Here is a 17,920-nt window from a genome sequence, read left to right as displayed (position 1 = left end):
ACATTAAACAAAAACTCAAATGAAACTTTGATCTTTTAATTTTTATCCATCTTAAAAAAAATTTCATTTCCCTATAATAATTGTGTTTTGTTTCACATCAGTTACTTGTGTAATTGTAGATTTTGTAATGGTGACTTGTTAACTAATTACTTTTGAAGGATGTGAAATCTAGAAGTAATTTGTGTGAATTAAGTTTTTTGAATGCATTACATGTTATTTGCTATGTTAATTTACTTTAACTTTGCTTTATATTATAACTAGCATGGATACCCGGCATTGCCTGGGTCCATAAATAATAAATAGAAGAAATGACACACCTGCTATACTAAGGATATTGAGCACTTATACGAGTATATGGAGGGGGAGGGAGTTGTTAACTCTATTTTAATGTAACAATTTCAAAAACAAAAAATACAGTAAAAATCTTATTTAACTTAAAAATCTTACTTTAAAAAAAACGGATAAAAACACAAAAATGTAATCGCCCTAAAAAGAAGGATCTGCATTTTTAAGGGGTCGCAATACCTGACTATACCTTTACTAGATTCTTCGGCAGTTCTACACCTCTCAATCAGATTATGGGAGAGGGGAGGTCCATTGCAATGGCCATGTTACTTTGTGGGTGGTTATCTTAGCACGGTCCGTAAACTTCAGAATTTTTTTATGTCTCCTTGAAAGATAGGAGAGAAAAAACTTAAAAATAAAACAAACTGAAATTAATTCAATTTTAAAAATGACAAACTAGCAATCAATTTCAAATATAATTAAATTTTTTAAAGAAAACGAAATGTTATTTACAGTGCTTTGCAAACCGCACAAACTTTATTTAAAATTTAACCAAAATGAACGTTTTTATGTTTTAAAAATGATTGCTGATTACTGCTGGGCACGAACCTCAAAAGCGAACACCCTATCCATTAGGCTAACATTGCAACGATATTATGACGTTGCCCTGGATCTATTACATTCAGATTTGTTTGTCTTTCTTGTTTGTATTTAAGCTAGAAAAAAAACTTACTAAAAGAATGAATTATTCCTATTATGTGAACTTTTTTTTTCTTTAAATGTAAGAATATCTCCATATTAATAAACTGCCAAAATAGATTAAATATTCTTTTAAATAAACTGCAACAAAACACATTAGTTTATTGCCATTACTATGCCACAAGATGACAATAACATGAAAATTGGTTATTTAGAATCAAAGTGTAATTGGTCAGCTTAAATGCTAGTTAGGTCCAACTTTTAAAATCCATTGGACACAATTTTGTATGTGTATATATGTGTGTATGTATATATATATATATATATATATATGATTAAATAAACATGTTGGAAACGATTTTTTGTGAATGTAACTTGATTCATTGTTCTTCCAAACAAACAAAAAAACTTTCAATGATATTTAAGCATTTTTCCTCCCTTTGAGAAATTCAATACATTTAACTTTTGATTTGACAACTTTCTACTCTGAGAGCATACAAAATACATGAGAAACTTTTCAACTTGTAGAAATTATGGTGCAAATATTTTTATTTTCATAACGAAATCCTCTGTCCATATGAGTCGTATACATCCTAAGATAGAGTGCCAGTACTACATTGAGAGTGGTGCCACTGAAAACAAATTATTTCTTGCCTTCATAGAGTACAAAAATCGCTTTTGCAATTTAGTGTGTGTTGATCATGATCTCTTCTCTATAAAAATCTGCAAAATTTTTCTGCAAATTTAAAAAAAAAAAATTTTAATCACACTTTCACGGTGTGATTCACTTCACGGTTGAAATAAAGGGGAAGGGTTAAAGTAATTAAAGGGATTTTAAAAGATAATTTTTTAAATGAAATAAATAATTTTTTTACTGTTTTTCACCTCAAACTAAACGTATTACTACTTAGAACATAAGGGGCTACTATCTGGGATTGTGTCTAACAGACTGTGGAGAGCTGAGCAGGGAAATATTTGTTCACATTACATTAAAACTTCTGCAGATTAGTACAGTCATGGAAACAGGGAATTTCACAGTCTAGCAATCCTAGGGAAGAAGCTATTAGACTAGAAGACTTTCTGGCATCTAATGAAGAGGTAGAATTTTGCTGCTTGTCAATTTAGAGGTATGTATGTGGAGGTGTACAAGTACTACAAGTTCATCATAGCACATTCCATTAAAATACTTGCGAAACAAACACAGAGATGTAACATTGCAGCAATGGGACAACATATATTGGAACTAAGTTGACAGTGCGGGATCGGGTTAGATTTGAGACTTTTTTGGACTCTGTCCAAAAGTGAGAGACTAGTGGTAGATGCACCAGTCCAGATGTGGGAACAATACTCTATGCATGGGCGAATTGTGGCTTTGTAAAGATATTGGATAGGGTGCGCCAAGCAGTTCCTGCACAGATGTGATAACAGTATTCCATTTTAGGGCATACCTGGCTCTTATGCAGATAGAGGATTGCATTGGCAGTGAGATACCTACTGAAGCGATAGTGATCCAACCATTTTTCCAGCAATCTTGGAAACAGATTTGATGTATGTGTTCCATTTCAGATCAGGAGTGAAGGTGAGTCCCAGAAGCTTGTCAAAACATGGAGCTTCCCCAAGATGAGAGGCATTCATTTCAATTGGGGTGTGTTGGGGGTTAGCGCGATTATGATGAAAGAAGAGAAACTTGGTTTTCGATGCATTAAAATTAACCAGCCACCGTTTTCCCCATTGCACTATGTTCAAGATCAGAAGAGAGATAATCAGAAAGATATTGATCATTGCTGGCCTTTGAAATGTTTCCATTGATTGTGGTGTCATTTGCATAAATGTCTACGAATGATCTAAGAATGTGATTTGGGAGATCATTAATGAAGATCAGGAAGAGAATTGGGCCCACGATGGAACCTTGAAGGACATCAGTGTTGATACTATGAGTTTCTGTACATCAACAACTACTGTTATAAGCCTATTAGAGAGAAAGGATTTAATAATTGAGAGGATATTTCCAGCTATTTCATAGTTGGAAATCTTGTAAAGTAAACCTTTATGTCATACTTTATCAAAAGCCTTTGATATGTGTGATGGTACATTCTGGCTGAGAAATCCCAAAGGAGAATTTATCCCCAAAACCGTATTGTATCTAAAAAAAAAAATGTAATGTGCTGATCATGGCATTATTACTGCCAAGTAGCACTTCACCCAGGTTCTATCAGTATTGCCATCGTGGAATACCCCAACAAAGTTGATAAAATACAAGGCAATGAAATGACGAAACCACGCGGCTATATATGTGTATTATATACATGTCATTTTATTATACATTAAAATTCAATAAACAACAACGAAAAAAAATAAGAATTATAAAAGAAAACATGCAGCCAGTATCCAACGGGTCAAGAAGGGGAAGGGGCAAATGACAAAGAAAAACTGTTCAAGTAAACAGTTTCTTTTCTCTTCCTTTTTTGTCGCATGAAATGATAGTTAGGTCATATAAGGCAACTAGAAAATATTCAAAATTAAAAAAACCGATTCAGTTCAGTAATTCAAAATGGATGAAATAGGAAGGGTGAATGTGTTAGCTGTTAAGAGATTATGTCCAAACCGACGAGAAAAACTATTATTCCAATGTTTATGGTGGTGCAACGATCTGGTCTCACCAAAGCATGATTCAATATTTGTTCCCTCCCTCATTTAGGGAAGTGTTTTGTTCCAATATCTCTGGGCCAAGGTATATTCATAGTCTTTGTATGTTCCCATTTTGACTCTATGGAAAAGATTTCATTTGAGTGAACTATCAGCTCACCATGCAATCTCTCTTCGCTGGTGTTAACTCGCATTTTTTTATAGTCAGTTGCCTAACGATGTGGTTGCTTCCATTCGTATCGTCCAACTGACTATGTTTTTTCTGCACTTCTCTGTGATTGGTGCCAAGTGTTTTCCGCAGGCTTTTTCATTCCGGGGTGGAGAGGTGGGATGTCCATCTAGCTTCCACTCATAGTTTGATGCATGGCGTTCTCACTTGTCGAATGTTTCAATGGAGGTGTTTGGCTTCCTTTCATAGTTTTATGTGCGGATGTTTTTGTTTGCTGAATATCTTCATGGGAATGGGGTGGAACAGGGTGTCTGACTGATAGATATACAAAATAAAGGGGGGGGGTATGGCATGTTTTCTTAAGACATATGTCAAGAGTATTGTTCTAGAAATTAATCCCCTATAAAGAGATTCACTAGATATAACAGTTAGTACATCAGCTGTAGATCTCGAAGAACAGAAGCCATATTGCATGTCACCAAGCAGGTTGTTTTTGCTGAGGTGTTTGACCACTTTTCTGTTTATCACAGTTTCCAGCAACTCATGATGCACAGGAGATTGATTGGTCTATACTGAGAGGAAAATGACCGATCTTCAGAATTTTTAAATATGGGGCAGACTGATGAAATTTCCAAAGTGTTGATCAGCATTTCTCCTTAAGGCAACATTTAAACAGCTTTGTAAGTATGGGGTTAGTTCCAGTTGAAGCTATTTGAGTACTATGACTGGAATGCTATCGGGGCCAGTTGCTTTACTGGAATTAAGATTTTTGATGAGCTTAGCAATTTCACATACTGATATTTGTATGTTGCATAGTGTGTTTTCAGTCACAGGAGGAAATATGGGTGTTAGGCAGCCCTGATTGCAAAGGGTAGAATTTGCTGCAAAGTTCTTGGAAAAGTTTTTTTTTAATTACATTTTCACCCCAAACAAGGCACATTGCCACTTTGGTGTAGGGGGCTACTATCAGAGGCAACAGCTACTGGGGTACTATGTAGGGAGTTGGCAGCAAGATGTCGGTTCATGTTACACTTGAACTTTTGCATGTCAGTACAGTTGGGGAAGCAGGGACCTGAAATGGAATTCCAAAATCTAGTGGTTCTGGGGAAGAAACTACTGGAGGTGAAAGATCTTTTACATCTAGGGATCTCTACTGTGTGTGGGTGGGATTTAGCTGTCTGTCGGGTTTGTCAAGGGTGTTTATGTCATGGGGGCACAAGTGCTTGCAGTTCATCAGAGCATTCACCATTAAAATACTAATATAGAGGCTGAAGCTTAGATGACAGTTCAGGACCTATCAGATTGGTAACTCTCTTTTGAACCTTGTCTAGGAGTGAGAGACTAGTAGCAGATGCACCAGCCCAAATATGACAACAATACTCCATACATGGGCGAATAGTGGCCTTATAGAGGTACAGGATACTTTCGGGCGTTAGTAGCTTTCTAGCACGGTAGAGAGAACCTACATTCTCCGAAACGGTTCTGGCAATGCTTTCAATGTAATTGTTCCAACTCCTGTTTCCTGTGAACGTTATGCCAAGAGTTTGAAAGATGTACTTTTAGATAAAGAGTCTTTGGACATTGCTATTGGTGGTAGAGAAGGTTTCTTGTAATTATTGAAGGAAACAAGTTTAGTCTTGGCAGCATTGAATATGATCATCCATTTTTGTCCCCAGTCCACTGTAGATTTGAGGTCATCCTCCAGTGTTTCTGCCATTTCTTTAGATATGTGTTCATTTGTTTTCCTGTCATGCCTGTTATAGAGTGTGGTGTCAGCATATATATCCATCTCAGAGGCAATTTTGTTGGGGAGGTCATTTATGGATATTAGGAATAATAGAGGTCTACTAATTACACAAACTAGTGATCTGCTGCTACTGGGTCTCTGACCTAAAATACACCAAACATTGATGTTGTTTCCTTTTGCAAAACTCAATCATGTTCTGCAAAGTTAAAAACAAAACAACCAAATTAGACTAGTAAATTCAGTTCACTTTACAATTTTATGATCATACTAGTAGTTCAGCCCGGCTTTGCTCGGGCCTTATGTAATGCTCATAACCTGCTCTAATTGTGAATACCCTTTATGTAAAATTTCAAATGTTTAGGCCAGAAATGGTCTGAGTAATTTGGTAGAGATTGCAGAGGTAATTTTTTGTTTTAACTTTGACCCCAATTTTGACCCCTTGACATTTGTTTTGATCTCAAATCGAAATAAAAAGTTTGACCCATGTCCAAGTTACCTACATCTAAAATTTCAAGTGTTTAGACCCAGAATTGGGAAGGAGTTTGGTAGAATCTGCAAAGGTCAACTCTTTCAACTTTGACCTTTTGGAAGCAAAATTTTTGCCCCAAAACTGATTAAAATACTTGCCGCATGTCTGAATACCCGTTATGTAAAATTTCAAATGTTTAGACCAAAAATTGGCTGAGTAGTTTGTTAAAAACCTCAAAGGTCAAATCTTTTTAACTTTGACCCCTTGGCAGCTCAAATTTTTGACCCAGACTGATTAAAAATCTTGCCTTATCTCTGAATACTCTTTTATGTAAGATTTCAAATGTTTAGACCAGAAATTGGCTGAGTAATTTGGCATAGACCGCTGAGGTCAAATCTTTTTTAACTTTGACCCCAATTTTAATCCCTTGAAGGTGTTTTGGGTTCAAATCAAATTAAAAAGTTTGATCCATGTCTGAGTAACCTACATCTAAAATTTCAAGTGTTTAGACCAAAAATTGACTGAAGAGTTTGGTAGAGTTTTCAAAGGTCAAATCATTGAACTTTGACCCCTTGACAGCCAAATTTCTGGCCAAAAACGGATTAAAAAGATTTTCACAAATTATGTCAAATCTCAATTCTGTAGACTGAAAATTGACAGAATAGTTTGGTAGGGCAATGTACACACACAGACAGCTACACACACAGACAATTTCACTTTTATAGCTATATAGATAACATGAAAATATTGTAACCCTTATTGCCTAAAAGGATTTAATGAAGTGGCATTACTTGTCATTATGTTATGGGTCAGGTTCTACAATTGGAGTTAATGTTTTCATGATCACTTCCCTCATACTTTGTGTGAATTCTTATGTTAATGGAATTCTTATCAGAGCTGACTACCAATTGGGGTTTTGCGCTAGCTAGTACTGTGCAGGACCTTAATATATAATCATTAAAAAGATTTAATTTTGGAATTATGAATATTATTTATATTTTTTTGCCAATTCATGAATTTGCTTTGAAAAATTTGAATGTGGACATGAGCGCTCCCAGGCTACTTTTTATTTTTTATTAAGTTGTAAAATGCAGGAAAATCAAGTTTTGATACTTTGCAATTTATGAGTAATTTTTATTGCACACAAAGATTCAATTATGTTTTCGAAGGTTATTTCTCTTATGTAAAAAATGTTTATTTTAAGATTAAAAGAAAAAAACATTTTGGCAAACTATTTGCAGTACCTAATTACAGTTGGGTTTAAATAACTATTATATTATTACTGACATCCAGAGTTGCAGAGAATATTTAGGGAAAATTCATTGCTTTAAGAGTCTGAAAAGTAGTTAATAAAATTCTTGTATATCATATTAAATATGTTATGAAAAGTTATGACGTTTTTATCATAAATTTTTGACAGTTTTAACGATTCGATTCCGATTTCCTCCAAAATACACAATTCTTACGATTACCGATTCCAATCATCCCACCACTAATATTAATATTATTAATAAATATTAGTATGTTAAATTTGCTGATAGGTTTCATCTTGAATTTACATTTGTTGTTGAAAGGAGGAAAGTCTTGTTTTTCTAAGGAAAAATATTTTGAACAGAATAAATTGTCTGCAAAGATAATTACAATAAAATTTATTGTTCCTAATAACATGCACCAATGTCTCATGAAAGAATAAAGTTTAGAATCAAATATCGATAAGTGAGCAGGAAATCCAGAATGCTTAATAATTTTATGTTACTTGTATTGAGCAGACTATTGTTCACCTCTGGAGTGCTATTTGTGCAACGTTTTGGATTGACCTTCAACTGTCCTCAAGCATGTTGATTGTTGTTTGGAAAACAATGCTTGAAGACAGTCAAAGGCTAACCCGACCAAAACGTCGCACACTGAAGATGAGAACAACAGAGCAATCAATACGAATAACATAAACAATCAATATGAATAACATAAACAATCAATATGAATAACATAAACAATCAATACGAATAACATAAACAATCAATACAAATAACATAAACAATCAATACAAATAACATAAACAATCAATACAAATAACATAAACAATCAATACAAATAACATAAACAATCAATACGAATAACATAAACAATCAATATGAATAACATAAACAATCAATATGAATAACATAAACAATCAATATGAATAACATAAACAATCAATACGAATAACATAACCAATCAATACGAATAACATAAACAATCAATACAAATAACATAAACAATCAATACAAATAACATAAACAATCAATATGAATAACATAAACAATCAATATGAATAACATAAACAATCAATACAAATAACATAAACAATCAATATGAATAACATAAACAATCAATATGAATAACATAAACAATCAATATGAATAACATAAACAATCAATATGAATAACATAAACAATCAATATGAATAACATAAACAATCAATATGAATAACATAAACAATCAATATGAATAACATAAACAATCAATATGAATAACATAAACAATCAATATGAATAACATAAACAATCAATACGAATAACATAAACAATCAATACGAATAACATAAACAATCAATACGAATAACATAAACAATCAATACGAATAACATAAACAATCAATACGAATAACATAAACAATCAATACGAATAACATAAACAATCAATACGAATAACATAAACAATCAATACGAATAACATAAACAATCAATATGAATAACATAACCAATCAATATGAATAACATAAACAATCAATACAAATAACATAAACAATCAATATAAATAACAAACAATCAATATGAATAACATAAACAATCAATATGAATAACATAAACAATCAATACAAATAACATAAACAATCAATACGAATAACATAAACAATCAATACAAATAACATAAACAATCAATACGAATAACATAAACAATCAATACAAATAACATAAACAATCAATATGAATAACATAAACAATCAATATGAATAACATAAACAATCAATATGAATAACATAACCAATCAATATGAATAACATAAACAATCAATACAAATAACATAAACAATCAATATAAATAACAAACAATCAATATGAATAACATAAACAATCAATATGAATAACATAAACAATCAATACAAATAACATAAACAATCAATACAAATAACATAAACAATCAATACAAATAACATAAACAATCAATATGAATAACATAAACAATCAATACGAATAACATAAACAATCAATATGAATAACATAAACAATCAATACAAATAACATAAACAATCAATATGAATAACATAAACAATCATCTCCAAAATTCAGAACTTCTTACAATTATTCTTACAGTAAGAATACATAATTTGATAAAATTAAAAAATGTGTGTTTCTTTTTTCGAATTTCACTTGTTTATTTTATAATTTGTAAATTAAAGTAGGTCGCAATAAGTAGTTAAAATGTTGGGTTGGGTTTGTAATGCATATAGGGGTTACAACCCTTGCTAGCCTAGTCATCGACATGCTCTTCTGAATAGTTCATTGTATAAAGAAAGAGGTGTCATTAATTTCTCTATAGTCTCTTCAGTTATTTTTTGAAATATGACATGACAATAAGCAAAGTATCGATTTACATAAAAATTTGGTGCAACTTAATTGATTTTATTTCCAAAGGATAAAAAAAGTTTGCTCTTCCACTTAATATAAGCTAAAAAAAAATCTATAGTTTATATATAAAAAAAAAGTCAATAACATTTTAAAATATTTTTGTCACATATGCAAAACTCTTATACTGAGCAAAATGATACAATATACTGATACAAAATGATACAATAAGAATTCTTAAAAAGAGACTTTTAAACTTTTTATGCAAATTGGATATCCAGCCTGTACAAGTTTGTAAGAATTGTATGTAAACAATGTTTTAGTTAAAACGATTCTAATTGTGATGTCAAAATTATCATGTCCGTTTTTTCCTTTGCATGAATATATAAATATAACACCCTTCGTTCATCTCAATAAAAATGTATTTTACTGCAACATTTTACAAGCGTTTGTATTCTGTTAAAGATGAAGTAAATATTTGATTATGAATTAAGAGTAAACATTTTCTTCTGAAAAGTAAAATTGGAAATTTTATTTAAAGTGTGACATCTTGTGTTTATTGTGAGTGTATTTTAAGATTTACCATATTTTTTGTCGCTTATTTTGTGGCTTATTTTGGTGTTGCCTACACTTAAGATGCTTAATTTTCATAAACAGTGGCAGTTAACTCCAAATACATATTTTTATTCAACATGTTTACATGCACACGTGTGTGCGCCATGACAATATTTTATGGAAGGTTTAAACTGCACATCAGTGTCTCAATGCACACCAGTTAAGAATCTGTGCTCTATGGGGAAACCTCCTTCTGACACACCTTTTGCACAGTGTCTGGTTCCTAGGTTTAAGAATTAAAATATTCAAGACGATAGATCACTATCTATACACCTTCTATCAACCCAAAGAATGTCTTGCCCATTTCTTCTTGAAAGGCTCGACCTCAAATATTAAAAAGTAAGAACTAAATAAAAATAATAAAAATAAAGAATAAAAAGTTATTCGGTTCAGGGAGGAGAACATTGGGTCTTTATCTATTCTCAGGCAACACCGGGTATGCTTGCTAGTTTTTTAACTGTTTGATAATTTGTTTACATGTCTGTTATACTTGGACAAAAAGCTTCTTTAAAATCAGTAAGAGGAAGTAATTGGAAAATCTATTGCAAATTATCTTCTGTTGGGTTTATTAACACTAACAAATAACCCTTGTTCCAAAGCCCTGACTTCCTTATTAACATTTCTATTATTTTTCTCTAGTTTTCAAGTGATCAAATAAAAAAAAAATAAAAAAATAAACATCACACACACACACACACACACACACACACACACACACACACACACACACACACACACACTATCACCCTTGGATTCTTTGTAAGATTTTAACTTGTGAAAAGTTGTTTGATTTTGGGATTTAAAAAAAAAATTATTTATTTTTCTTTTACCAATGAGCTATGATGGCTAAAAGCTAACCGAGAATAAGAGATGTATAAATTATCAGTTGAATGATGAATACTATGGTTACTATATGTTGTGGAAATGATGATTAGAATGGCTAAATTTTGATATGAGAATTTTTAAAATGAAGGTTTAAAACAAGTGTCTATTGACATTAGATTTGAAGATGACCATCTTGGTTAGAAGCAAGAAGCAATCTTGTGGCAATGTGTTCTATAGATGGCAAGTTCTTGGAAATAAACTTTGTTTATAGAGTAAAGAAAGTTCTTTGCAGTGGTGGTAGGAAGATGTATTCTTGATGAATGGAAGAGGAACCAGAGGTTGATGCTTGGGCAAGGAACTTTTCATGGAAATGATAGCAAATAAAAGCAAGCAATATTTCTTCTATGAGAAACAAGCAGGAGAGATGATCTCTCACTAGATTGCAAAGTTGACTTTGAACTCTGTCAAGAAAAACTATTCTGAGTGGCACTTTCTTAGATGGTGTCATTAAAGGATGACATCATCCATTAAAATACATGGCGGATAATGTTTTATCTAGATGAATGTCTACATTTTTAGAGGTTTAGAAATACTAAATGTTTGTGGACATGTTTGTTTAAACTTCAAAAATGCTCTCATCAATATTTGGAATTTTAAAAATATACAGGGTGTCCCAAAAGTCGCACATCATCTAGGTTTTTATAAAAATAAATATAATATCTATTTTCTTGTTCATTAGCTCAACAGATGGACAATTCTAGTACACATTTGAGATGTTCCCGAAGACAAAAATGCCAAGAGGGACAGATCTGGTGAGCGGAGTAGCCACTCCACGAAGATCAGTATATGGTGTGCAACTTCTGAGACACCCTGTATATATATATATATATATATATATATATATATATATATATATATAATACTGACCCAAGGAGTCATGCGTAGTTTAGTATTAGTATATTATTAGGAAAAAAAATGTGACCAAAGCCAATTGAATATAAACCAAATAAAGGAAATATTCCAAATTAGCTTGCTATCTGACTTTTTTGCTGTTTCTTTTCTTCTCCAACTACAGGTTAAATAATATTACTGCTTGTGATAATATTCCCTTGTAAATATAAAGAACTATTCCAATCTTTTTATTCTTTCCTTTCTTCGTTACCTCCAACTTCGTTAATAGAGAGAAATATGTATCAAATAAAAGCGGGAGGGGAAAAGCGACAAACAGTGATAGAGGGTGAAAATAATATACAGAAAGAGATGACTTCATAAATAAATTGTAAATTAAAGCTGATCAGAACAATTGAGAAGAATTTTGATTTTGAAATCTCAAAATTGAAAAATATTTTAGCATCTATTTGTCTGATTAAAATTATAGAAATAAAAATAAGAATCGAAATGTTAATAAGATGTTGAAATCATAGTGCATTCATTTTATGAAATTTATGGTGGTGTCTTTGGTTGGGGATGAAGAGTATTAACTATTAATTTAATGAAATATATTTTCACTAGCAGGCTGCCAGTCATAAAATATACTTAAATATGATTTTAATTCATGCAGTTTCATATTTATTATTATAAACCAATACTCTGTTGATTATTATATTGTACCTAATATACAGTAGTGATTTTGAAAGTGAAAAAAAAAAATGACTTGAGTGCCATAAGCTAGAATTGAAACAAAAACATTTAGCGTTCCAGATGGATAAGAAAATGCTAGAATTTAACTGACTTCAATGTATAAATGTATATTTGCACTTACATACAAGAGCACTTTATATCGACTTATGCTTGCCAAGTTCCATTTTTTTTCAATTGTGATCACTTAGCAGCTATTTTTACCAGCTAAAGACAAAATCGAATTTGTTCCACAGATTCAAATCTCCTATATATCAAGTTTTGTGGTGGACATGAACTTGCAAAAGTTAAATTTGTAAGCGAACACTATTGATTGGACCAAGACATCAATGATGTTGTTGCAAATTTAACTTTTTAAAATGAAAGAATGAATCAACCATTTGTATGTGCACAATTAACAAACCTCATCAAAATCCAAAATTTTTACTTGCCCCCCCCTCCCGCCCTTTAAACAAAACAATATTTCTACATGAAATAATTGACGATTTTTTTCTATTTTTTGACTGAAAGTTCACTCTTTCTTATGGTACTTGATTTAAGCCGGTCTTATGCAAATAACAAAAGTTTTTAGCGGACATACAAACATGCACACAAACATATGGATGACTGAGACTTATATAATAGACTAGCAGGGGCACCTGGCATTGCTCGAGTGTAGAGAGCTGGTATACTAAGGATATTGAATAACCCCAAACCTTAAAAAAAAATTAATTTTGTTTCAATCAAAATAACAGCAAGTGCCCATGCAACTACAAAAAAAAAAAAGAATCATCAACCGCAGTAGGCAGGCTTGAACCTGTAACAGAAAGAGGAAAAAGAGGTAAATAATAATAACGCACTAGCTGTCACAATCACAATGACTTATGACGTCATGACAGGTCAAAATAAAATTTTTTAAACAAACATTTAAATTGCTTGGCATACTTGCAAAAATCTTGATGCAAAAAGTGACCCCTCCTTGCAAAAAAACGGCCAAGTTTACTCAGAGAATTAATTTTTTTGTCCAATTTTTACATATTTTTTGTCCTGATCTTTCTAACGATACCAATTTTGTCATGGACCGATGCGTCTGTCAAAAGTTTTTTACCAGACATACAAACACACACAGATACATACAGACACGCACATGCACATACAAATTCACACGTTTTCCCTTTTCTATATTAGACAAGCAGGGGTGTTTGGTGTTGGGAGGTGTGTGTTAGTAGGCAGGCAGGCTCAAACCCATGACGCGAAGGCGGAAAAGAAAGTGAAAGAAAATCTGACATCTTACTGCTATGCTATGAAGCCGTAGGAAGTGAAAAGCATTCAAATTTAGTGATATCAATCAAAACGTTGACTTCCTAAGTGAATGAGTTCACACAGGTGCAGAAACGAAGGTTGGCTGAAGGCCAGTTCAGCTTTCCGCTGTTTCATTTATTTGTTTCCTCACGATGTTGGGAAACCAAGCTCCCCCCAAAAAGGGGGAACTCAAATGAATAGCAATTGTCTGATATGAAGGGTTTTTCCCACATTGATCAAAGCTGATTGCTTTCAAGACGTCCCAGCACAAAAGGCCGCTGATGGCTGTATTTAGTTGCTTCCCCACAAGAGCAAATTAGGCAGAAGGCCGTTTTTTAATGTGGAGAGAGGGGAGGGGAAGGAGGACCAGCTCCCTCCAGAGGAGGGAAGGGGGAACTGGTAGTGCCTCTTGGTATGCAGGGTTGCCTCTACATAGACCAGAAACTGATTGCCTTAAGGGCAATGGTCTTTTAATGTAGCATTTGCCGGAACAGATACTAGCCTTTACTACACTCTGATCTTTGTTGGAGCAGCCACAAAAGGCCGCTGATGGCTTTGCTTTGATGAGTTTCGCTTTATTTATATGCAAAAGATCAAGTAACACGCGAAAGGATGATGTGAATTTTTTAAAAGTCGATGTAAATAAGTGTAGATATGGCATTTGTTCACAAATCGTAGATATTATGATTTAGGGAGTATATAAAAAGTTGTACAAAATAGTAACCCCCATTCTCCCCCCCCCCCTCAAGAAAAAAAAAAAAAAGAGCCTATCTTGGACATATAAAAACGCACGTGGTCGTTTTGCCTTTTATATATACATAGACTAGCAGGGGTACCCGGCATTGCCCAGGTGTTTGGAGGTGTAAAAAAAACAAAAAGGAAGTGTTAGCAGGCTCGAACCTTTGACATCTTATCACTACACTCATAGCGATTTTTCTTTTCATAGTACTCCCCCCCCCCCGAGAACCCCCATGAAAACAGCTTTTACTGGACATACAGAAACACGCGCGCCTCTTTTGCTTTATATATATATATATATATATATATATATAGACTAGTGGAGGGGGCACCAGGCATTTCCCGGTCATAAAAAAATGATGACAATGGCTTGGTTGTAAAAGCCATTTAAATATGATAAACAGTCACAGCAGATGTGATAATGGGGCTCAGTAGGTGCATGGTGTTGCCAGTGGCTGGTCCTCCCCCGCCCAATAAATCAAAATAACTTTTCTTTTAATCAAAATAGCAATGTGCAACTGAGAAAAAAATAAGCCACGGTCGTGAAACGCAAAAGAGGGGAAGAAGGCAAAAACCGACAAACGTTTTTGATTACAAGTGCTTATGACGTCATAATATTTCAAAATAAGCATTTTAAACATATTTTTGGTTTAATACACGTGTGTGACTTGTGAAAAAAGACGCAAAAAATGGATCCCCTCTTCCAAAAAGTGGTCTGATTGACCGCCACAGAATGAATTATTTTTTTCCTAATTTTCATATGTTATGCATCCGGAGCATTGCCCTTTTAGATGGTACTAGTTTTGACCCGGTCGGATGCAGATGGCAAAAGTTTTTAGTAGACATACAAACACACATAGAGAAATGCACAGACAGGTCCCCTTTATATTAGAGATTGTTTCCGAGTTTTTGAGATGAGGATTAATAATTCGTATTATTTCAATTATTTGGACTACTGTTCTTATATTGAGTGTCATTTTCACAATGTTTTGGTAAAAGTAACCTCCAACCTTCTTTAAGTATATCTTGGTGAACTCTAGAATCTGCACAGAATTTCCAACAAAACCCTTTATTTAATCCATGGCGGTAGCATTGTTCCATCAGATATAACTGAATAGAAGTCCTAAATAATTTGCAGTTGTATTTTGATTATCGCCAGCACTGAGGATTGAACCTTCCACCTCCAAAAGCGTGTAACTTACAACTGAATTTATACCAAGTACTTTATCCACTATGCCATAGGTTCTTGCCGCAAGGGAATATAAGATACAATTGTGAATTACTTAGGACTTCTATCTAGTCATGGCTGATACAACAAAAGCTTGATATTCTGTAGATTAAATAATGGGTTCCTCTGTACAGATTGCAGAATCTGACGGATTCTTGAAGGTCAGAGATTATATCGACCAAAACATTGTGAAAATTGTCCTGCCTTGATAGGGTTCAAAATAGACTTTGTGGCCTCGTAGGAGATGTCATTTTCTCTTCCCTGCAACCTCTATCTCACAGAAGAGATGTTGCGAGTTTGTCTCTGCTTTATTGTTATTTTCATGGAAAGTGTTCAACTGAGCTTCAGTCTATGGTTCCCCCTCGCCAAACATTCACAAGAAACACTCATCTAGCTGAAAACACTATCAATAATTCCCTCCACTCTTTATCTGTGCTTAAACCTAAACGTAGATTCCATGGCCAAAGCTTCTTTCTTAGAACTGCACGCCTGTGGAATTGTCTTCCATTTTCCTGCTTTCCAGCTGTCTATAATATGGTTGTCTTCAAGTCCAACGTGAACAAGTTTCTGATGAGCCGTTCCACTTAAGTTAACAAATTTACCGAACTTCCATTACTATCAATTACTATATTATCCTTTTGACTACTGTACACTCTTTAATCCTTATCCTTGAGTGGCCTCTCGGCCTTGAAAAGTGGTGACGCCTATGTAAAAAAAAAAAAAAAAAAATGATATAAAATTCTTTATTTAATCCTAGCCAACTCCTGATATTCCCATTACTGTTAAATAAACCCAAAGAAAGATAAGTTTCAATATACAATGTAACCCGGATATAAGATATTTCTTCTTTGCTTCCCACAGCTCTTATATCTGGGTTACACGTGTTTGTTATTTCTTACTGCTGAATTTAAAGATATAAGGTTTAATAATATCAAGAAAATTTTATTTATTGAAAGTTGTTGCGAATAAAATCCTTTTAAAAATCTGAATAATATTGAATGAGTGAATGCTAAATATTCATTAAGTAAAACGAATGTAATTTTTTTGAAATTGTAACAATTAAATGTGTATTAAAATTGCAATAAAAAGAATGCAAAGAGTTTGTTTTAAAAATTAAGTCAACTGAATGACAATTCAATTTTGAAATGATCTATGCTGAGTAAAGTTAGCATTTTTTCTTTTTTTACATTAGCAACATCAGATAAGTTTCAATTACTTGTATATTTCATTTTGAAATATGTGTGAAAGGTGTTAACATACTTACAAATATGACTAAACATATTATTATCCAGATATTCTATTTTCTTTTCTTCCAGAAATCAAAATATCTACTCCAATTGTTCCCAACTCCGATTTGGCCCTAAAGGAACATTGCTTGATAATACCAAACGCCTGTGAGTACATTTTTTTTTTGTTTGGTCTTCCTTATTCCTTTTCTTTTCAGGTTTAGGCATTTTTCATGGAGCTGAACACACATTAGGTAAAGTGCATTAGAATAAATTCGTTATTTTTCAGTTTTAAGGTAGCACAAAAATTAAAAATAATTTAATGTATTTATTTTCTTCCCCACCAAAGCAAATTAGGCGCAAGGCCGTTTTTAATGTGGGGGTAAAAACCAGCTCCCCTAAAAGTAGGCAAAAAGGGGGCACTCTGGTTACCAAAAATAATAATTGTCCCAGTATAGAGGGTTTCCCCTCCATTGACTGGTACAAATTATCTTAAGTTAAAAATAATTTAATAGGATTTTAATGGCTTATTGTATATACTACTACTACTACTACTAATAATAATAATAATTAAAACAACTTAACCTATATCTCTTGATCATATGACCTTTGCTATGTCAGCACAAGAATGTTGCATTGCTCCTTGATTTTGAACTGTCACAAATTTATTTATTTTTTTAACAAAACATTAAAGTCGCTGACCTATTAATGTTATCTTGGCATTTCAAAATTCGATAGTACTTTTGAAGTT

The 17,920-nt window shown here is 32.8% G+C and overlaps 1 protein-coding gene across 1 annotated transcript in view; it reads left to right on the top strand.

Annotated features, from left to right (window-relative positions):
* The window catches only part of LOC145246800 (NAD kinase-like), a 292,478-nt gene that overhangs the window by 43,569 nt on the left and 230,989 nt on the right, over nucleotides 1-17,920 (top strand). The window contains exon 2 of the mRNA XM_080108599.1: nucleotides 17,260-17,337. Coding sequence (XP_079964725.1) covers nucleotides 17,260-17,337 — 78 coding nt within the window. The remainder of the gene's footprint in view (nucleotides 1-17,259; nucleotides 17,338-17,920) is intronic.

This window comes from Euprymna scolopes, chromosome 24 (genome assembly GCF_053919585.1).
Source record: "Euprymna scolopes isolate OS-2025 chromosome 24, ASM5391958v1, whole genome shotgun sequence".
NCBI classification, from domain to species: domain Eukaryota; kingdom Metazoa; phylum Mollusca; class Cephalopoda; order Sepiida; family Sepiolidae; genus Euprymna; species Euprymna scolopes.
Note: the sequence above shows the minus strand (reverse complement) of the source record. Positions and strands in the feature narration are given on the sequence as shown.